The sequence below is a fragment of the Micromys minutus genome, assembly GCF_963924665.1.
Source record: "Micromys minutus genome assembly, chromosome: 13".
In the NCBI taxonomy this organism is placed as follows: domain Eukaryota; kingdom Metazoa; phylum Chordata; class Mammalia; order Rodentia; family Muridae; genus Micromys; species Micromys minutus.
The window spans coordinates 14,425,970-14,449,146 of record NC_137982.1 but is presented as its reverse complement, the minus strand read 5'-3'; the positions used below and the strand labels follow the sequence as shown (position 1 = coordinate 14,449,146).

Genomic DNA, 23,177 nt, shown 5'->3' with positions numbered 1-23,177 from the left:
GAGATATATTAATTGAATTAACAAAACAAGTTTCAGAAAAGCCCAGCAGAGACTTTGTTCTCTGATTAAGTCTCATGAACAGCATTTTGAAGAAGTGTAGCAATCTTAGAACGGGAAATATAAAATATATAGTTCGAGTATTAAAGGGGTACCAGGAAGGGAGGTGGAGCCAAATCCTGTGTTTTAGGAGATGGCATGTATTTCAGTCACACACTCACTTCTAGTTATGGCTGTGTTCCCTAACGCAGTATTTCCAGATTGCTGTTGTCTTAGCTGGAGATAAATATTGGAAACTAGCAATACCTAAGTGAGTATACCACCTGCCAGTGAAGAAATGATTTGTCCTGTTGGGAGAGGCATATTCAGAGGACACTAAGATTAACTGTAACTTAGTACGAGGCTGGGAAAATATGTTCTGATCTTTAGAATTATTTTTCCTTTAAAAATTAAGCGTTTTAACAGAGAAATCCTGAATATAAGTACTTTAATTAATATGATTTATATCATCACAAGCCAAAATTTCTGAAAATTTAAAGTCACCACCCACTTTACTTTTACAGAGATTTGCCTCAGTATGGACAGAAGCAGTGGCAGTCCTACTTTGGAAGAACTTTTGATGTTTACACAAAACTCTGGAAATTCCAGCAGCAGCATCGGTAAGGAGTTTCATAGCTAAAGGGCAGTAAAGGGGCATTGTATAATTATATGCCAACTGGAGTTCTGCCTGTGAACACATTTACTGTTTTGTCTTGTTCTTTAATTTTTGTTTATATATTAGTCGTGTGTGTGTGTGTGTGTGTGTGTGTGTGTGTGTGTGTGTGTGTGTGTGGTATAAGTTTTGTGGGGTATTATTGTGGGGTCTGCTTAGCTCCAACACACCAAGTCAATATAGATGACAAGTTTCTTGTACTCAAGCTGTTACTGATTGATTAGGGACAGAATAGACTCAGGAGCTGAACTGCAATGCAGCACACCTCCACCCCCTAATCTCCACCCATACCCAGGGCTAGAATGGTGCAGAACCTTTTCATCTTGAAAGCCACAAACATCTATGCCAAGTAACAGTTATATTTTCCCACCAATCGGGAGTTAGGGACAGGGACTTCCTTAGGAACTCTGTGGTACACTTACTCTGTTCCCATTGGTTGAGGTATTCATTTGTGGCATTCATGTCTCAACTTGCCAACCAGGATGTCAGTTATCCACCTATATGTCTCTGCCAGGCAGGATGTCAGTTAACCAGGGAGACCCTGGGAACTTAAACTTCATTTGACCCCTATTCAAAATAAAAGTTTTATGCAACAGTTTGGGTCCACATGTGCATGTATATGCATGTGTGTGTGTGTGTGTGTGCGCGCGCACACACACACACACTCGTTGTATTAGGTCACAACTTACTGGCTGAATCAGATCTTGCTTCCACCATGTAGGTTCTAGAGATTTAGTCATCTTGGTGGCTCAGTCTTGTTGCTTTTAAAATAACCTGTTGCAGTGCTTCTTGACCTTTTAGCTAAGATCAAATATCAAGTATTATATCTTCATGATGCAGATAAAAACAGGGTTTTGGTGGATTTTGTTTGGGGGGTGTTTGTTTTGTTTTCTGTTTTAAGATTTTTCATGTATACTTCTGATTTTTAATGAATGTTTTTTATGGAATGGTCTACTCCCTTTTTCACATGGGAGATATGTGGTTTCATTCTGAAGTGAGGGTAGTTAATTGTCCATGCTGTTTGGGGAGGAAGTGTTACACCATTTTTGGTTTTTGGTTTTTCAACAAAGGCCCTAGCTATTCTGGAACTTACATTGAACTACAAAGATTCAACTACCTTTGCTTCCCAAATGCTAGGATTAAAGGTATATACCACTGTTTTCCCAATGTAGGGGAATGCCAAGGCAATGGGGTGGAGAGGGGGATCAGGAGGGAGAGCATCTTTGTGAAGGCAAATGGAGGGGGAAAAGGGAGGGGAGTGGGGCGGGGTAAAGAAAGAGATAACATCTCAAATATAAATATGGAGTATCTAGTAAAAATAAATTTTTAAAAAGACATGTGCCACCACACCTGGCTTCAGTGGGCATTTGATAAGTAATGTTTTAGCTGGGTGTGATGGTACACATTTATAATTCTCGTGCATAGGAGGTAGAAATAGGATCAAGAATTCGTGGTTATTTCAGCTATGTTGATAGTTTTTCAAGGTCAGTCTTGGCTACAAGAAATCCTGTCCCTAAAAAACAACTGAGGCTGAGATGAGTCAGTAAGTGAAGTGTTTGTCATTTAAGTGTGAGACTATAGTCACATCTAACCCTGTAAGGCGACAGGAAGCAAAACAGAAGAACCCTCGGCTAACCTGCACTCACAGTGATAACCACGACTGTGAGAGGCAATGACTGACCCAAGGCTCTCATCTGACCTCCATACTGTCACATGCTCATGCACACTCACATACATACCTGCACTCACATAATCACATGCTCATGCACACTCACATACATACCTGCACTCACATAATCACATGCTCATGCACACTCACATACATACCTGCACTCACATAATCACATGCTCATGCACACTCACATACATACCTGCACTCACATAATCACATGCTCATGCACACTCTCGTAGGTCATGTACATATATATATACATAGTACACAACAAATCAGTCAATAGAGAAATATTTTTAATGTAGTTGAATGGTTGTAATGAAATCTTATAATTCACGATCTTTGCTAATGAGATGATATTTTATCATTGAATTTATAGATTTTATTCTTTTTGAAATTCATATTTTGTTATTTCTACTTTTGTCTCCCATGTAAACAGACAAGTCTTGGATAATCGGTATGGCTTGAAGCGCTGGCAAATAGGGGAAATCGCTTCCAAGATCGGGCAGCTGTATTACCACTATTAGTAAGTGAATTACATATGCAAGGAAAAAAGCATTTCTTTGGTTAAAACAGAGCATGTTGGAGGGAGAGGCCAGATGGATCAAGATGGCACCATGAAATGGCCATATATAATTTATTTATGTCCGCTGTTCTCTTCAGCAGCTTTGTTTGATCAGACCTGAGGAATTTGATTTTGTTTTTTAAGCAATGAGTACTAAATAGATTTACCGTTCTTAGGACTTTTCAAGTCTTGATGGTATGTAGAGACATATAGCATATATGATGCTCATAGTACTCTGTAGACACTCATCCTAGTTGGCTATGTTTGAAAGGTTTAGTGAGGTAAATTGGCAGTTGTTTGTATCTTTAAAATAGTAACATCTTTGTAGTCCTACCTTTCAGTGAGGAAAGATCTATCTCCTTTTACAAAGCTAAATCTCAGCACAAAGTAACATCAATAACAAAATCTTTAGCCTTTTGTAATTTAAAAGGTAAGAAAAGAAAAACCAACAAAGCCCTTGATTGTGGCACAGTCCACTCAGAAGGCAGAGGGAATCTCTGTGAGTTCAAGGCCAACCTCATCTATATACAAAGTGAGTTCCAGGATAGTTAGGTCCACACAAAGAAGTCCTGTCTCAAAAAACCAAAACAAACCAAACATAAGGTAAGAATCGTTATCATCTTTCCAGTGTGGACATGCCTCTTAGAATGCCCATTACTGTAATTCCTTTTTGCTAGAACAGGGTCTTAAAAATCCTTTGTTACAGTGCTGAGAATAAGTGATTTTTGGAGTACTCATCCCTAGAGAAGACATGTACACCATCCCTCTCAAGCTCAGAGAATAGTAATTATGGAAGAGCAGATAGAGAGAAGGGCTGAGAAGTACCATTTTCTGGGCAAGACAGCCATTGTAATCATGAACCTTCAGCAACTACAGATGTCTGCATTGGGTCTCTACTAAAAAAGGATCATTAACATCCAGGCCTTGATGGAAGAGGAGTCAGAGTGGCTCTACTCATAAACTCAGAAAGGTTGTGCTCTGCAGTTATGTACCCACTGTTGACCTCTCAGCTCCATAGATAGTCCAATCCAATGGCTGCATAAATGGCCTGGTTAAACTAAATGAGACATAAATCTGGGGAAGGAACAGGAAGAAACAAGATAAACATTTTGAAGTTAAATTATTTTTTAAAGTTTCTTATTAACACCATAGCTCATTAACATCCCCCAAAGAGTAGTATAGTTTAGTAAGGAGGGGGAAGAAACTAAAGAAATGGACCAAAGATCAAATGACAGTAGATGAGTCGAGTCCTAGGAGCTGGTAGACTGGAGTAGAAGGTTGTGCCTTGTAGAATGAGAGTGGTATACTTTGGTTGGAACAGCAGGGAAGGAACTGTATGTATTGTTGCTGTTATTATCGGGCAATTGAAAGGTAACATGATCGATAACCCTGCTGACTCAAAGTTACTGCAGTCATTCCCATCCACCTGTGTAGAGTAGGACAGTCTAGAACAAGTGTTGTTCATGAGGATTACACCCAGTTTGTGTCATACTTAAAATTTTTTTTCTTATAGTTTACGGACTTCTGAGACCAGTTATCTAAATGAGGCTTTCTCCTTCTACTCTGCAATCAGACAGAGATCATACTACTCTCAAGTCAATAAAGAAGACAGGTACGTGTCAGCTTTGCTTTCAGAAAGATGACAACAAGACATTCAGCATTTTAGTTCATGTGGAAATGGTGCAAAAAGCATACATTTCCTTTTATTTGTGTGTGTATGTGCACTTCCATGTAACAGATGTCACCGTGTGCAAGGGAAGGTCATTCTCTACTTCAACCACACAGGTTCTGAGAATTCTGCTCAGGCTATCAAGCAAGTGCCTTTACCCACTGAGCCATCTTGTCATAGAGGGTTATTTCTTTATGATGTAGGTTACATGGGTTTCGTGGTGAAGAAAGGCTCTACAACTGGGCTTAACTAATGTCTGTCATCTCTAGACCGTGTCGTTGTGAGAGAAAAAACTACTAGCATTCTTTGAATTTTCTGTTTTAAGTTTACTACTACAAGGTGTGGTGGCAGACACTCTTGGTTCCAACAACCTAGGAGAGTGTCTCCTGAGGATGATGTTTGTTTCCTAGAGCTTATTTAGGATGTCCTCCTCCTAAGGGAAGGATATGCAGAAATAACAATAAAAAAATAAGTCAGACACAGTTTCTTGTCCTAGCTTAGTAGTCGTGTTGCCCTCTGTACTTCCATTATTTGGGTGGCAAGGGGTCCTAGGGATTCCTGTAATACCAAATAGGTAGCCCCTGTGTTTACCAGAAAATGTATGGGTTGGCTCTGATGGTGAAGGTTACCATAGGCTCCTGGAGCCCCTCTCCTTTCCTCCAAAGCTATGATTGGCCCGGGTTTCCTGGAGGCTGCCTATTTCTACAACGGACATTCTTTTTTTTTCAGTGACCTATTTCATTGCAGTAGGAGCGTTGGTCCTTTTATAAATGTCTCCTCTTTTAATCATGGGGTGTATGGGCAGAGTTGAAAGTAGCTGGAGTTTCTGTCTTAGCAGTGCACAGTCAATTGCCTTTGCCCTCTGGTCATCAGCCACTGAAGTTATTCCAGGAAGTACTTTTAGTTGCTTTCATAAGTATTTGTTTCTTTTGTAGTAAAGAGGGCATGGATAGTCTGTTGACAGTCACCCCATGTGAGGACATGATTGAAAAAGTATCAGAGAAATTAAGGAATCTAGGTTAGTGCTGAAAGGGGGATTCTTGTTCTTCCAGTTGATGAGATCTGTAGTGGAGAAAGGGACATACAGGTAGAGATTGTCAAGAAATGGCTGTAGGGGAGCAAGGCTCAAAGGAGGTGCCACCCCAGCACCAGAATTGGAAGAGTGGTCAAGAGGGCAATAGGGACCCTCTGATGGGTGTGGGGAGGGGAAAATATGGGGAGGTAGGGAAAGAGCTGGAAGGTAGAGAGAAGATAGGGGAAATAGGGAAGAGCTAGGAGGTAAGGGTAGAGGCAGAGGGAATCCTTGGTGAGGTAGAGGTTGAGGTGGGGAAGGAGCAGGGGTTAAAGATGAGTCTATAATGGAAGGAAGAATTCTTTTTCCTGTGAGTTCTGCAGAACAGTTTTTAGAAGGGGCTCTTGAGTCTCTGCTACAGGCTCTTTCTTGAAAGGCCCACCTGCCTTTCAGGGCTTGACACCTTGCCCATATCAGATCAGACAGATCTTTATCCAGGGTGGCGTGTTGAAAGTTGCTTTAGACAAGATGTATCCATTCTATTCTGGGTCACCAGACTTGCCAAGGGTGACACATACCATTGTGCAGGCTATCTGAAAATCAAAAGTGCCCTGGGAGGGCCAGTCAACCCTAAATGTGGGCCATTCAGTTTACAGAGAGGTGACTCTTGGTGATAGGATAATCACAATTCTTTGTGACTGTAGGGGCTAAACTTGTTGAATTTTTTTCTTCTTCTTCTGCCTTTGGTTTTGATTTTTTAAAACAGGGTTTTTCTGTGTAACCCTTGCTGTCCTGGATTCACTTTATAGACCAGGCTGGCCCCAAACCCACAGAGATCCGTCTGCGTCTCCCTCCAAGTGCTGGGATTAAAGACCCAGCTAAGTTTGTCAGAAATTCTTTAGAATACAAAATAGAGGGCTGTCAGGCTTGCTAATCTTATTACCCATACTGTTTATCAATTCAGTATCCCAAGTCCAAGATAAACCAATCAACACAGAAAGTACAAAAGACAAAATGGAAACAGTAACAATGAAACAAGAGACAAGACTTACAAAGACAAAACATCTGAAGACAAGACAAATGGAACATTAAAGCCAGACCCTAGATAGGAGCATATTTGAGTTCCATCACATTCCACCATGTCCTAGATCAGGATCTCTGCAGACCAGACTGACTTCAGGGAGGCCTCTAGATACGTGTGGCTCTTGACATCATGGTAGTTCACATATAGTCCAAGTCTTAAAACTGAAAGCCCTCCTTTGGAACTTTGGTACTTGTCAAGGTGTATACCTCCCAAGATGAGGCCCCTCAACCTTAAAGTCCCAAAGTGAAGGTCCAACTTTAGAATATGGGTGAGTGGTCTGAATCTCACTGGGGTTCCAGAAAATGTAAATCCTACCAGTCCATGGACTCCTACAATTGTGAGCCAGATTTGAAGCAAGGTTGACTTTTGGAGGGAAGGTGAGGACCCAAGAGCAGGCCAACCACTACCTCCTGAGTCAAGCTAAAGAGACTATTTTTCCGACCCCCTTTTAAGGAGTAAAACTCAAGTAGTTGCAAAGCAGGTTTACAGAAGAGAGAAGACTGGACAATAAGGAAATAAAGAAAAATCTCAAAAAAAAGAAAGAAAGAAAACACCATGTGATTAGGGAGGGTTAAGGAAGATCAGAGGGTCAGGGTGTTCAAAAACAAGTCAGGGTCATTGGTTGGGGCAGGGCAGGCTCTAGGAAACAGTCTTAAAAACAGCAGTTAAGCTTTTACTGTAGCATGTAATTTTAAAAAAGAAAGAAAGAAAGAAAAGCCCATGTTAGATCCAGTTTCACCCACCCCACCCCATAGCTAGCTCTGTGGGCCTGGCCATCTTGCCCTGGTTCCTGAGGCTAGCTTGCTAAGCTAACCAGTTTAACCTGAAAGGCTTGGAGCTGCCTTTGCATTTCTCAGGCCATCCAGCCCCTGTGGCTATCCTGCAGAATGCCATCTACCACTCACTCAGCTCCCCTGAGCCCCATGAAACGAAACACTGGGGACTTTATTATTATTTATTATTCAAATCAGAGTAGGACTCATCTCTTATTTTCTCAGTTATATTTATTCCACTGTTTTGTCTATTACTTGTCTGAATTTACATTACTATTACATTTGTAAGGTCTGTGAAGAAGGCTTTTTTTTTTTTATCATTTTTATGTTAGTATCATGGCACTGTTTCTTAGTTTTTAGATTTAAAATTTTTATTTTATGTATATGAGTATATGTGTGACACATGGTTGTCTTGTGCCCAAGGAGATCAGAAGATGGTAGATCCCCTAGAACTGAAGTTACAGATTATTGTGAACGTAGTATAGGTGCTGTAAGAGAACCAAGTTCTCTTAATTGCTGAACCATCTATCCAGTCCCAATCAGGGCATAGATTCTCATGTCTTAGATTCTCAGCTGTTAATTGAGATGTTAATAAAAGGTGATTGTTAAGTGAATGAATGAGTAAATGCATATAGAATGATGATTTAATCAGTGTGTAAAAATGTTTAAAAGGCTATCTGGTTTTGATTTTTTGAGACAGTCTGTTGTATTCCAGGCTGCCCTTGAACTCATTACTTGAATCGCTTATCCTCCTGATCCTGCTGTTATGGAGTCACAGGCATGCTACCCTGCCAAGCAAAGGCTGTATGGCTTAATGTGAAAATTTTCATCAGTGTTCTAATAATGATGATGTTTTTTAAATATCATTTTAAAAAAGTAGAAAAAGTCAGGATATCATGGAAGGATCAGTATTGCTCAGGACCCCAAGACCAAGATCTCAGCATAAAAGGATATTTATTTGTTCCAGAGGGACAAAGGGCAAGGAGTAAGAGACGAACACAAGAGATAGATAGAGGGTGTGGGAAAAAGAGGAAGAGAATAAGGGAGGAATCAGGGGTATTTGTCCTAGAGGGGGACAAAGAACTGCCTCTGGATAGAGAGGAGACAGACATGGCCCATAGAAAATAACACCGGTTAGGATGAGGTGTTTCATTGTAATGAGCCAGAGGGGGATTTTGATTATTGGACTTTAATACTTTGTTAGCTGGACCTTGGAGGTCGTCCTTAGGAGGAGGACATGGCCAAATAAGGGACTAGGTCTTGGCGGCTAGCTTTAGGAATGCAATCTAACGGTTTTTAGGAGGGCAGAGAGAATGGGGAAGAAGGGCAAGGCCTTCTAGAGTCATGTTTGCCTTGCTTGAGCTGGCTAGAGTACTTTCACAGCGTGTTTTCCTTTGTAATATTATGACTGAGTTCTTTTTTGTCCACTGCAGGCCTGAGTTGGTTGTTAAGAAACTTCGATACTATGCAAGATTTATAGTAGTTTGTCTTCTTCTTAACAAAATGGACGTTGTGAAAGACCTGGTAAAGGTAAATAGTGTTTTGTTTTGTTTTAAGTAGGCTCTTGTTATATAACCCAGGCTGATCTTGGATTTGTAATCCCCATGAATCAGTCTCTCCTATGCTGAAATTATAAATGCACTTTAAGATAACTGACACTGCATGAAAAGACGCGACACTTTGTACTTTTAATCCCAGCTCTTGGGAGGCAGAGACAGGTAGGTCTCCAACCCAGGCAATCTGTAAAGTCTTGAAATCCTCTTGCCTCAATCTTCAGTACTTTCAGATATGAGCCACCATACCTAGCATGATGGTATACTTTTTGATACATTTAACTCAAATATGTCCTAATTTTCACAAGCCCATTGGAAGGAGATACATATTCTGCTGTGATCTTCTATCCTCAGCTACTAATTAGACTATTTCCAAAACACAGTATGATATAAAGGGAGTGTTTTTGTGTGTTAACATTTATGAATTTGTTTCTCAGGCAATTCTGTTAGTAAGTTCATTGCTGATATAACACCAAGTAGGTAATAGACCTTTATAAGGTTTTTATTTGATGTGTATCATTCTAAACTTTTCTGTTTTGAAGCAAATCTGTGGTTTTTCATTCTCCATTTTTTGTTATAATTTGGATTGGCTATTGATACTGATCAAACATTATTCCATTACTCTTTGTCAGAAATATTACAATACAGCTGGTTTTTATGGAGATTATCATTTTTACACTCATTTATTTATTTCATGTATATGTGTATATGATTCATGCACAGGTGACAGGTCAGAAGATAACATGTAGGGATTGGTTTTGTAGATTGAATTTAGGTTGTCAGGCTAGATGACAGATACATTTACCTGCTGAGCTATCTCACTAGCCTTTTTATGGATGTTATTAATACCCTCTTTTCTTTGTGGCATTTTTAATACCAGGAATTATCTGATGAAATTGAAGATTATACTCATCGCTTTAATACTGAAGATCAAGTGGAGTGGAACCTGGTGCTTCAAGAGGTAGCAGCATTCATTGAGGTAATTCCTTAAAAGAAAGCTTGTCATAGTCATAGGTAGGCAAATGACTATGCTGTATATTTATGGTTTGTATGTGACTTTGAGAAGAACAATAGATGATATTCTGTGTTACCATTAATGTGCTTTTTCTTCAGGCAGACCCTGTGATGGTGTTAAATGATGACAACACCATTGTCATTACATCCAATCGCCTTGCTGAGACAGGAGCCCCATTGTTGGAGCAAGGCATGATTGTGGGACAGTTGTCTCTAGCTGATGCACTCATTATTGGTAATTGTAATAATCAGGTAAAGAACTGTGAAAGATGTATGCTTAAAATTTACTTTTAAAAAGTTTGTTTTGTTTATCCATGAGTTTCTTTTTCTTCTTACAAAGTTCCTTACATCTATGGGGAATAGTCAAATCAATTATGCTACGTTCATATATGCATATGATTATTTAGAAACAATTTTTAGTGACATGGAAAGATGCTTATTAGTGTATTAATTTGCCACTGAACTAAATCTACATCCCCAGCCCAATCAGTATTTATGAATTATCAGTCATGTCTTCAGGGTGTTTGTGTGTGTTTATATAGAAAAAAAAGACGAAGTGTCTTCAGTAATGGAGCTTCCATTTACCTATAAAAAGAATTATTAACAAGATAACTATTTAGATAATATCACTTCAACAAATATAGCAGAGGAGAGGTGTATTTTCCTGATGTTTGGCATCAAGGGATTTGAGCTATTCTGAGAGATGATGGGATGTTTTTCTGAAAACATGCAGTTAAGAACTACAGTAGAATCCAGTTGTGGTACACACCTTTAATCCCACTACTCAGGAGACAGAGGCAAATGGGTCTCTGTGAGTTTGAGACCAGCTTGGTCTACAGAGCAAGTCCCAGGATAGCCAGGGCTATACAGAAAACCCTATCTTGGAAAACAACAATAACAAAAACTAAAGTAGGAGGTTGTCTGAGAGTAAGCAGGCCAAGCCAAAGTAACAGTTGCATGATAGTCTGCAGGCCTGGCTATCTGGGAGGATGAGGCACTTGTAGAATGATGCATAGCGTGGGATGGAGGAACAAGAAACACAAGAAAAAGTCAGGAAGGTGATCTCTTCCTAAGTGCACAGGAAACTAGCAAAGGGGCAGAGTAAGGAGTAGAGCTGGTGACGGCTGCATTATGAGAAGGTCACTTTTTATAATTTTTTAAAATTATTTTTTAGTTCTCATACAAAGTAAGTGGTTTCATTATGACTCTTGCATATATACATATACAGTATCTCACTAAGTAGTTCTGCCTGCCCTGGATCTCACTATATATCCAGGCTAGCCTTGAATTCACTGAGATCTGCCTATATCTGCCTCCTAAGTATTGCCACCATGCCCAGCAGTACCCCGTTTTTAAAAACAAAACAACTAAAAATAGCAAATTCAAAAACAGGAAAATGACAATCTCCAATTCCAGTGTCTGTAAAGCTAATTCCTTAGAGGTCAAAAAGAGCCAGGTGTGGTAGCACACGCCATGGTCACAGCTTTTGGAAGGCAGAGTAGGTGTTGAGGCCATCCTGGGCTACATAAAGCCCTTTCCAAACAAACAGGTAGAGGAATGCATGAAACTACTACATTGGTTCTGTCCTGGATCACGAGCTTTCAGTTACCTCCTCTTTGACAAACAGCCAGGCATTGTCTCCTCGCACTGATCTAGAGGAACTTATTTCATTTTCTCTTGTGTAGAGATGATGGGTGGTGAATATCTGGGACTGTGGTCCAATTTTATAACACTTTTGGAAATTCAGTGCTGTATTGAAATGTTAAATATGTTCAGAAATACCTGTATTGATTTGTTTTATACATTTTTTTTAATTTCTTTTTGTGGAATTTTTATATGAGGAAAATTTGAGTTTTGCTGATCTGCTAAGAGAGATGTTCTTTGGGATTATGGTGGCTCAGTGGTAGAGCACTTACTTGCCTAGCATGCGTGTGGTCTGTAGGCCTGATCCCTAGCAATGTATTATGTATGTATGAATGAGGTACATTTTCATTTTGATTTTTGAGACAGGGTCTCTATGTAGCCCTAGCTATCCTGGAACTCTTTTTGTAGCCCAGGATGACTTCAAATTCAAAGAGATCCACCTGCCTTTGCCACCCAAGTGTTGGGATTAAAGATGTAAGTCACCATGCCCAGTCGAAGGTCCAATTTTGGAACTTTGGGCAATAATCTTTCTAAACAACTACCTTAACTGAAAGCATTTCTGTTTTATTTTTTAAACCTCTTCTCTATTCTGTCATCATATGTGCCTAGGTCTTTAGTAAAAGTATTACTGAAAATAGAGAAGGATGCACTCTTAAATACTGTGTGGTGCCAGAATACTGAGGAGATTGTAAAGTATGAATTCATTCATAGCTCAGCATAAGCAAATGTTACCATGATTTATAGGGCTGTGCTTTGTAACTTCTGATGCTTTTTTTAAAAGTACTTGAGGAAATTAGTGCATTATGATGGAGAAACCTACGCACTGTTAATTACACAAAGTAGAGAGTGAGCATAGGAGTTCACTGCACAATTCTTTTGCCACATTTGCCTTTTGAAAGTCTTGTAATAAATATTAAAATATGAGCTGTCTCTGGGTAGGGTGGCTTTTAATCCCAGCACTTGGAAATCAGAGGCAAGAAGATCTCTCGAGTTCAAGGCCATTGTAGTCTATATGGCAATTCTAGGTCAGCAAAAGACACATAAGAACCTGTCTCAGACAAACAAACAAACAAACAAACAAAAATCCAAACCACCCATAGACAAAGAACTATAGGCAATTCAGGAAAGCTGACAGTGGGAGAAATAATCTTTCTCAGGGATGTGCCCCCTAATTGGTTATCCAATACCAGGTCATACTTTGAAGTAAGTAACACTAAATGGAATGAACAGGTTGTATTTATACATTTAGGTACACACACAAACACCACTCACTCACACTCACACACATCCCAATATCAACTAAAGAAAAAAGAGCCATGATTTCAAGATGAATCAAGGCAGGTAGTACATGGGAAGGATTTGGAGGGAGGAAAGGGAAAAGGGAAAAATGTAACTTCTATTTTAAAAGTGTGTGTGTGTGTGTGTGTGTGTGTGTGTGTGTGTGTGTGTGTGTGTGTGTGTATTTAAAAATCAGCTGCTATTAAATATAACTGAAAGTCAAGAGTAATAATGTGATCAAAGACCTTATTCCATAAATGACCAGGTATTATTTTCTTTCAGGTCAAATTCAGTGAATTAACTGTTGACATGTTCCGGATGTTGCAAGCCTTGGAGAGGGAGCCAATGAATTTAGCTTCCCAGATGAATAAGCCAGGAATACAGGTGACCATTTGCCTGACTGGTAACTTTTACTACTTCTGCTTCTTATAGGGGCACCAGAGTAAATAAAGAATTCTCTCAACCCAACCATGGGTGTTTCACACATTTAAGGCATACTAGATAGCCAAGCTGTAGAATTATTGAAAGGTAGAGGCCTACCTGAGCTACATGACCGATTCCTGTAACAAAACAAAGAGAACTCTTGATAAGACACAGTTGATAAGCACGGTCACCACAGATACTGAAGAAAATTAGGATATCTGATAGAAAGAGTTGGAAATGTGGACTCTCGGCTGTCATATACCATTTATGTGTCATTTTATGTGTCATTTTTGGTGTGTTACCATAGGAGCCAGCTGACAAACCTACCAGACGAGAAAACCCCCACAAGTATCTCCTCTACAAACCAACCTTCAGTCAACTGTATACATTCTTAGCAGCATCTTTTAAGGTTTGTATGACCTCTTGCTATAGTGGGAAGAGTGGTCTCAGAGTGGACTGACTTGGTCATTCTTCAGATACCTGACTTAAAGCGTTTATGTATGAACATATACAATTGCTGTTCTACTAGTCATTCTGACCCTTGAAGTTTTGGTAATTGTAGCTGCTTACAATATGAATAATTTGTATTTAATATCATTCAGAGGCTGTTGGTTAATTATTTTCTTTTTAGATTTTTATTAGACAGCTTTGGGCTTAATACTCAATGAAAAACTGAAAAATGAACAGGATATATAGTATTCATGTGCTCAGGCAGCTCTGAAACATTGTGACTACCTGATAGAAGGATATGATAAATGCCTATAATCCTGCCTTTGAACAGGAGTTAGAGGACCTCTTGGGCCACATAGTAGGGAGTTCAACAACAACCTGGGTATCTAAGTACACAGCAAGGTGGAGGCCAGTGTGAGCTTTATACAGCCTCAGAGAAAAAAAGAAAGGACTAATGAGAATTTGGTGGTTATCTTCCCATAGAGTACATAGAGGAAGACGTGGAAGGAGTTTTCCTTCTTTATTACCAATAGAGATCTTTTTCTCTCCATTTTATATTTCCAGAAAACATTCTCTAACAGATGGGGAGTTGTAAGTAGAAAATGTGTTCACAGCTTTGGGGACAGTTCTGCAGTGTAGACTATAGTGAATCTTTGTCATGTGATTTTAAGTTGGAACAAGTGGAAACATGATAACAGCAGTGTGTTAAAAGCATTGTTTTTCCCCACAGCCTTAAATTGTGCTGAACATTAAATAAAACTCTTGTTTTTCCTGTCTGGTTTTGTGTGCGTGGTTTTCTTTCATTTCAGGAGCTGCCTGCCAATAGTGTGCTTCTGATTTACCTGTCAGCCACTGGCGTTTTCCCCACAGGTCGTTCTGATGGTGAAGGTACAATAAAGGAATGCTCCCACTGTGAGCAGGGCTTGAATTCTCTCTGTTTTCTACAAGACAATGGCCCACAGCCCTAAGACTACCTCAAGCTTTCTTAAAAAGCATCTAAATTTAAAACCTGGTCTGTTTTTTTTTTTTTTTTTTGAGTAATACTATTATAGAGAACCTGGTTAATTCTCTGTGCTCATCTATTTTTCCTTGAAGTCCAAAAATCTTGACACAATACTTATGTCAAATGCATACTTCACTATCAGATGTGTCAGATGTATCATCTGTAGATTTATACATATGCAGTTTGATGTTTGACACTGCAAAAGATGATGGAATCTGCCAGTGTATTTACTTAACATCATTGAGTCACTCTGTAAGCTTTTAACACTTTGGGGGATCTGGTCAGAGGCAGCATTATGGCTGAAAGTCTTTGTAGAAATCAGTGTACTTTTCTATCTATGAAAGTTCAAGTCCTTGTTACAATTTTATTTACAATCCTTCTTATTTTGTTAATACAGATTTAGTCCATGCAATATTGGGATGCTGCTTCAGAATAAAACCTTTAGCTATTAGAATATACAAGCCCAGAGATTGTTCAGACTAGATGAGCAACTCAGATGTAAATGAAGGGCTTAAATTTTTGGAGAAAAATAGTTTAACATTCTCAACATTTTCCTCCTCATTTGTCTGTGGCAATTGGCATTCCTTTATAAAATGCATGACCTACCATCTTCCTTGCATGACCTACAAAGTAGTAAAATGTTACAGTTAAAATAAAACAAAGCAAATCGCTATAGACTTTACATTGCAGTGTGTTTTTAAGGTCTGTGACGTGATGGGGTGGGGTGTAGTGGAGCACTTACAGGCATGTACAGGGAGGGAGAAGACAACGTGAGTAACTGCCTGAGACTTTACTGATATTTAAGTATTTCTTATGTGAAAACATGTTATTAAGGCAACTATTTGGGGTTTTCACATTAGACTTTTGGCTTATTTTCCTTTTTGTAATCAGTATAGGTAATAAACTGAATGGTCTTTTCTCAGAGATTATCTGATCATCCCACAATCACTGTTCAACTTAAACAAGAGTTAGCTAACTCTTATGACCAATTGGGAAAAGCCAACATGTAAATCAGAATTTTAAAGGTTTACATAGTAGAAGAATAATGAATTTTTATGTACTAAAATGTTTCATAAAATGAAGTTTTGTTCATCAGAATTCAAATCAAGTTAATTCTGATTTTTCTTCAAATTTTTCACTTAGTAGTTAATTTAATGTCTTTACTAGATCTTTACTGGATCGGTTACTATAGTGTATCCCTATAGTGCCAGCTACTCAGAGTGCTCAAGCAGAAGGATCACTTAAGGCCAGCCTGAGCAACATGATAAGACCTGGAAGGGGGAGTGGGAAGGGAGGGAAGGAGAGAGAGAGAGAGAGAGAGAGAGAGAGAGAGAGAGAGAGAAGATAGGGAAAGATATATCTATACCATATACTGAATGTGTATGTTTAAATAGAGATTTCAGTTTGCAGTTATCAGCTTTCTTTATAAAATGTTTATATTAAACTAGAGGTTGGAATCTTATTTGCAAGGTTAAACATTAGTTTAGTTTAACATATTGATTCTTTATGAATTTCACATCATGTACTCCAGTCTCATTCATATCCCCGTCCATATCTACCCTCCAGCCTTGCACCCTCTCCCCCAAAACAAAACAAAATTTTGTTCTAGAAGCTGTGGTGTGTCAGTGCACACAGTGTACGCTTTGTCCATGCAGCTTTACTTGTAAATGTTCATTGCAATGAGTCCTTGGTCTGTTTTGAGGCCTCTGGCTTCTGGATACATGATCATCAATACAGGGTCCTCACCACAACTCCTCTCAGATAATCCTGTAAATGTTATTTCAAACATCCCAGGTCTCCATCTCTTTTTACAACCCAAATTAATGGGATGCTGTAGATGCTTGGTTTTGTTGTTGCTGGAGGTTTTGCTTGTTTCCTGTTTTTTGTTTGGGGGAAAATTTTGAGACAGAGTCTTTCTATGTAACCCTAGCTATCCTGGAGTTAACTGTAGACCAGGCTGGCCTCTGACTCACAGAGATCCACCTGCCTCTGCCTCCTGAGTGCTGGAATTAGAGGTGTGTGCCACCATGCCTGGCTGTAGATTCTTACTCTTTCTTATTATATTATATTTGAGAAGCTAGTAAATGTGCTGGAGAGATGGTTCAGTGGTTAAGAGCACTGGTTAATTCAGTAGTCAATTCCCAGCAACCACATGGTGGCTCACAACCATCTGTAATGGGATCCAGTGCCCTCTTCTGGTGTGTCTGAAGACGGCTACAGTGTACTCACATACATAAAATAAATAAACAAATATTTTTAAAAAAAGAAAAGCTAGTAAATAATTTAGTGGGTTTTTAAACCATTCAGTTAGGCATCGTGCTGAAGTCATGTAATTATTGCATTGTAGTAAAATGTTAAATTTAAAAATAAAAGCTTTGTGATCTTATCAAAGGGAGATTCACTGATACTTTTATACCTGAGCATCAGATCACTTGGTGTTACCTTCCAGTTGAATTCTAGGTTTCTTCCCTTTGTTCTCTTAGGTCCTTATGACTTTGGAGGTGTACTTACTAATAGTAACCGGGACATTATCAATGGAGATGCGATCCACAAACGAAATCAGTCTCACAAGGAAATGCACTGGTATGTGTTCTACTGTCTGTTTTCATTCTAGGGGTCAAAATTCTCTTAAAATATTAGGAGAAATAGGAACCTTATTTCCTGCTGCATAGGTAGGTTCCTTTAGAGTACTATTGATAGCAAGTATTTGTGTTTTATGTGAAAACTTTTTCTTTTTTTTTTTTTTTTTTTGTTTGTTTTTTGTTTTCAATTTTATTGGATATTCTCTGTATTAACATTTCAAACGTTATACCCTTCCCCCCAGTCCCCTCCATCCTCCCCCTCAACTTGCTTCCATGAAGGTGCTCCCTCTCCCAATCACCCTCTCCACCCCAGTGCCTTGACTGTTGATGATGTTGTTCTTTCCATGAGGGTGCAGATCTTTCAGCTATTTCAGTCCTTTCTCTAGCTCTTTCATTGGGATCCCCAAGTTCAGTCTGATGTTTAGCTGCAAGCATCCACATCTGTATCTATACGACTCTGGAAGAGCCTCTGGGGAGACATCCATGTCTGGTTCCTGCCAATAAACACTTCTTGGTGTCAGCAGTAGTGCTTGGGTTTGGTGGCTGTATATGGGGTGGTTCTCCAAGTGAGGCAGTCTCTGTAGAGACTTGAGTAGTGATTCAGTCCACAAAGCTGGATGTCTCAGCTGGTCATCAGTATATACCAGATTAGCAAAGAAGTGGGCTCTAATGCCAGTAAAGGAATGGACTTGCTAGCAAGAACAAGCAGGCAAAGAAAAAGAACTTCCTTATTCTATGTCCTTATGTAGGCTCCTAGCAGAAGGTATAGCCCAGATTAAAAGTGGATCTTCCTACCTCAAAGATGAGATTAGAAGTGAGTCCTTCCACTTCGAGTTATTTAATTGAGAAAATAATTTATCACAGGTGTGCCTAGCCATTTGGGTTTTAGTTCATTCCAGATGTATAGTCAAAATGACAATCAAGATAGCCATCACAGTGTTGTTTCTTTGAAATTTGATAAGAACTACTTAAAGCCTAATATGGAGCAGATATTTCCTTAATTTAGAGTGATAATCACTATACAGTATATACATGATTTTCCTACTTCAAATAAAGTCAAAAACTATAGTAGCTTGATTTTTTTTTTTTAATGTTTGAGGATATGGAGAGCTGGATCAATAGGAGCACTTGATATTTTTATGGTGGTCCTGGGTGTGGGTTTTGGCTCCCACATAGTGGTTAACAGCCATCCTTAATTTCAGTTTCAGGGGATATGATCACCTCTTTTGATGTCTAAGGAGGCCAGGCGTGCACATGATGCACATGCCTGCAGGCAAAGTACTCATACGTGAGAAATAAACCCTTAAAAGCTATTAGAAAACATCTTTAAAGTATTTGATGCATTTTAAGAGCCATGAAATATGGTTACAGTTAGTTATACTAGTCTATCTTAATTTCAGACCACATTCTTGGAAAGAGCTTTTAAATAATACAAAGCAGTTGTGTGTGTGAAACCTACTTCTGAGGTTAGTCATGTTTATATATGGGTCCCTTTTAGCTGACAGGTTTATTCATTTGTCTCACTGATATTGCTCATACTGCTCTTGAATTTCAGGACTCAAGTCTCCTACATGCAGGAGCTGTAGGTAACACACCACTTCACCATTTATTTAGTCTTGAATCATAATTGTCTTTGAACTTTTTTTTCAGGTAGAATCAACATGTCCCAGTAAATACACATCTATTTCTCTGTGTGTTTGCTCCTTAATTTTTGTTTTCCTTGTAATTCTATATTGAGAAAACTAAACTAGAACGCTGTTTCTGAGAGTTGGCCATAAAGTTACATAATTCCTCACTTTTTTTCTGCAGCCTTCATCCTGGAGATCTATATCCATTCACAAGGAAACCCCTGTTCATCATCGTGGACTCCTCCAATAGTGTTGCCTACAAGGTGAGTCCCTAGAGAGCTACTGTACACTCTGGGTATACAGCAGTGACCTCAGGGTCCCCACTTCTAACATATGCCCTTTTATTTTGCTTTGTTTTACTTCTTTAATTTTACAGTTTGTATTTAGTGTTTCTTTTCTTTTGAGGTTGTGCATGCTAGTCAGGATCTGATGCTATGAATAGAAACAAGAAGAAACGCATGAATGGACTCTCAGTGGAAAATAATAAATCCTCCTGCAGGAAAAAAATTTTCAAGATTTCCAAGATCTCTGGTGGGAGGTTTATTTTTGTTATATAACCCAGACTGTTTTTCTTTACAGAACTAAAGATAATGTGGGTGGCTTATTTTCTAATTTTTAAACACTTTTCCTTTCTGCACATCTAATTTAATGCACACATAGTTTAAATGAAACTCCCATCTCATGTTATATAGTAATGATCTTAAATATTAACAGTTTTACATATTCTTTGTTTGTCCACGATTGAGCCCGAATGTGGTTTGATCTCGAAGTACTTTTGCCATGTTTGCTTTTGAAACAAATCCTAAGTGATTCCAAAAGCAGCAGCAGCAAAGCATTTGAAGTCGTCAGAATTCAGGCTGTAATGATTTATAGTAAAGCAAAACAGGTAAATTAGGGGGAAACATGTCCACCTTGGACTGGGTGCTTTTTCTGCTCCTGAAAGTTTCTTCTGCTGTGGGTTTCAACATGAATGGAGAGGCAGACATTACTCACTTGATTCTAGCATGGCAGTGGAAATGACAGAGTAGCTAGGATGGCGATCCCACATGCATGTTTTTTGTTTTCTCCTCATGTTTACTTCCATTTTAAAAATGAAACCACACACCCATGATGTGTGATGGTTCACACCTTTAGTCCCAGTATTCAGGAGGCAATGCCAAAGCAGATCTCTGTGAGTTCAAGGCCAGCCTGATCTTCAAATAAGTTCCAGAACAGCCAAGGCTGTTACACAGAAAAACCCTGTCTAAGAAAGAAAGGAAGGAAGGAAGGAAGGAAAGAAGAAAAAGAAAAATGAATTAATTAAAGAAAGAAAGAAACAAGCCTGAATTCTAAGAGCCTTTACACAAAGAAACCCGGTCTTGAAAAAATGAATGAATGAATGAAATAGCCTAGATTCTAAGAACATCTAACCCACCCTAATTTTTTTAGCATGTTTCTTAGTACCTATTTTGTTAAGTTCAGTGTTAAAATTTTTGATTTTTAAGAAACTTAATCTGTACTTTCTAAGTTTGTTTGCATATGTATCTGCTGGATATAAGAAGGAGTGGGAAGGCCCTAAAGAAAGGTCAGAACAGGATTGGTGAGAGTTCAGGGCATCTGGGGCTATAGAGTGAGAGCCCCCCCCCCAAACTAAAAACTAGACAAGAAGGTCTAGCATATAAATACACAAATTACATATTCACAAAAGTTCTTTAAGAGTAGTACAGAAAACAGAAAAATCAAGAAAATGGCCATTTTCCATACTGAAAGAATTTACCAAGAAGTTGAAAATACACCCAGATCAAGGCCCTGTCTCTTTCCTTTAATAAAGATACAACTAGAGAAATAAATGTGTATGTACATATATATATGCACATACAATAGACATATATAATTGCCTTTTTCTCATATTGAAATGTCTTCTCATAACCTTAGGAACATAAGTGATTATTGTGTGTATTGTTATTTTATTGTGTGTGTGATGTAAGCCAGGGCTTACATCATGCTAGGTGAGTGCTTTACCTAGCTACACATCAGTCACAGAAATCCATCTTATATTCTCTGCTTTCCTATGTTCTGAGCTATCTCTGTTTCTTTTTGCCTCTTTTATGTGAAAATTCATTCAGAGTATCATAGCCCTCACTTTTCTGATTCTGTTTTAGAATGGAGGCAAGAAACTGAATGAGTAGATAGGACTTGTCCTAATTGAGATGTGTCCTTTAGTTGGATGACTCTACATCAGGTCTTTAGGTCTTCCTTTGTGTTCTAACTATTAGCATATGTATGCTTTCCTAGATGTCCTTCCCCTGATTCACATTCAAGATTCTTTTTTTTTTAATATGAGTACACACTGTCATTGTCTTCAGACACACCAGAAGAGGGTGTCAGATCCATTACAGATGGTTGTGAGCCACCACATGGTTGCTGGGAATTGAACTCAGGACCTCTGAAAGAGCAGTCAGTGCTCTTAACCGCTGAGCCACCTCTCCTGCCCCCACATTTAAGATTCTTAATAAATACATGTTGAATGGTGAGATGATGATACTGTATCTTTCTCCATATGGAATTTTTATACTAAAGATTAAGTGCTCTGTATAATTCTTCTTTCTCATTCCAAATTTCTGTTTATTCCACTCTTGAAAGAAAAGGAGCTTGGCATGTTACTATGAGCTTCCTGGCAGAAGGAAGTGATCGATACATCAATTTCTGTGTGATAGCTACGACCCACAGTTCGCCTAGCATGTTTTCATTAGGGTTAAAGTGGACGTGCTGATTGGCTTTCTCTGTGGTAATGTAGCATTACCTGGAAAAAAATTTTTTAAAGTTCCCAGTAACTTTAGAAAGTTCTTTTTAGTTCTACTTTCTTTCCTTTGAGAGGAAAAATGATTCATTGTGACCATTGAAATTTTTAAGTGCTGGGTCTCTGCCAGTGCTGTCAAAATCAGGTTATCCCAAAACAACCTGGGACTAATGAGTTTCCTGTGTGCATATTGCTTTACTCTGGTATGACTTTTTAACCACATAGTCGGTTACACCTAGTGTCCTGCCAGCCCCCCTCAAATTCCAGAATTCTTTTTTCTTTCTTTTTTTTTTTCCTTTCTCCTTTAATATTACTTCTCTTAGCTTCTAGTAATCTGGACTTACTCTGTGAGTAAATATTTTGGTTGAACATGTCAAGGTCTGTTGGATGATTTGAATTATTTAACCTAACAATTTTCATTCATGATAATGACAGTCATCAGCCATTACCTTTTTACTTACTGACTCTTGAGCCTCCGTCTTTTCTTCTCCTGGGACCTTTGCAGGCTTCCCAAATTTCATAGCCTCTTTAGTATTTTCCATTATTATGTTTCTCTGTTGGGGATTCTGTATTCTCCCCCGGCCCCAGACTGCTTTAATTCTCTTTGTCTCTTTAGAAGTATCTAACACATAATTAATCCATTTTATATATTACATGGCTCATTATAGTTTACTATTTTTAGTCTTTTACTTCTTTGAGCTCAATGAGCAATTATTGGTCTGTCTATCACATAATGCCTATACTTGAGTCTGCCTTAGCTATTTAAGATGGCTTTTTCAGTATTTGTGTTTGTGCATGTTTGGTTATTTTTGAAGTTTAAATTTTTATTTTGTGTGTGTGTGTGTGTGTGTGTGTGTGTGTGTGTGTGTGTGTGCTCCTGTGCACATGCAAGCGCTTAATATCGTTAAAATTGGAGGAACTTGATGGGGCCTTCAGTTGCAGGAGGTTTGTGTTTGTTTATACAAAACATCTAGAAGATCCACCAGCTTAGGACCCTTTTGAGGGGATTACCTGGGCAGTAGATACTTGGGCTGAAGATTTGTAGGAGAGCTGACCTGCGCGAACTAGTTTAGGGGAATAGTGTGTCTTAAACTCAGTACCAGGACACATTACCCTACTGGTCTGTGAGAAATGATACTAATGGGAGAACATGTGAGTGTTGATTTTACTTCATTTCTTAATTTAATGGAATTTCCCTGTAGGATTTTTCTCTAATGTGGGCACATATGAATCCCGTGCCATTTCTGTCCTTTTCTAGGTGTGGCATTCATACTTAATTCAAGTTACTAGTTTGCCTCAAGTTAGCCAAGGTCAAGCCTTAGCTTATTTTCCCAGTCTC

General features: G+C 38.8%; 1 protein-coding gene across 1 annotated transcript in view; it reads left to right on the top strand.

Annotated features, from left to right (window-relative positions):
• Nucleotides 1-23,177, top strand: part of SCAI (suppressor of cancer cell invasion) — a gene marked incomplete at its 3' end in the record, with an annotated part of 100,305 nt that overhangs the window by 66,120 nt on the left and 11,008 nt on the right. The window contains exons 4-14 of the mRNA XM_080927020.1: nt 561-656; nt 2,821-2,907; nt 4,460-4,558; nt 8,918-9,014; nt 9,918-10,016; nt 10,151-10,303; nt 13,256-13,357; nt 13,704-13,805; nt 14,656-14,734; nt 17,333-17,432; nt 19,241-19,322. Coding sequence (XP_080783146.1) covers nt 561-656; nt 2,821-2,907; nt 4,460-4,558; nt 8,918-9,014; nt 9,918-10,016; nt 10,151-10,303; nt 13,256-13,357; nt 13,704-13,805; nt 14,656-14,734; nt 17,333-17,432; nt 19,241-19,322 — 1,096 coding nt within the window. The remainder of the gene's footprint in view (nt 1-560; nt 657-2,820; nt 2,908-4,459; nt 4,559-8,917; nt 9,015-9,917; nt 10,017-10,150; nt 10,304-13,255; nt 13,358-13,703; nt 13,806-14,655; nt 14,735-17,332; nt 17,433-19,240; nt 19,323-23,177) is intronic.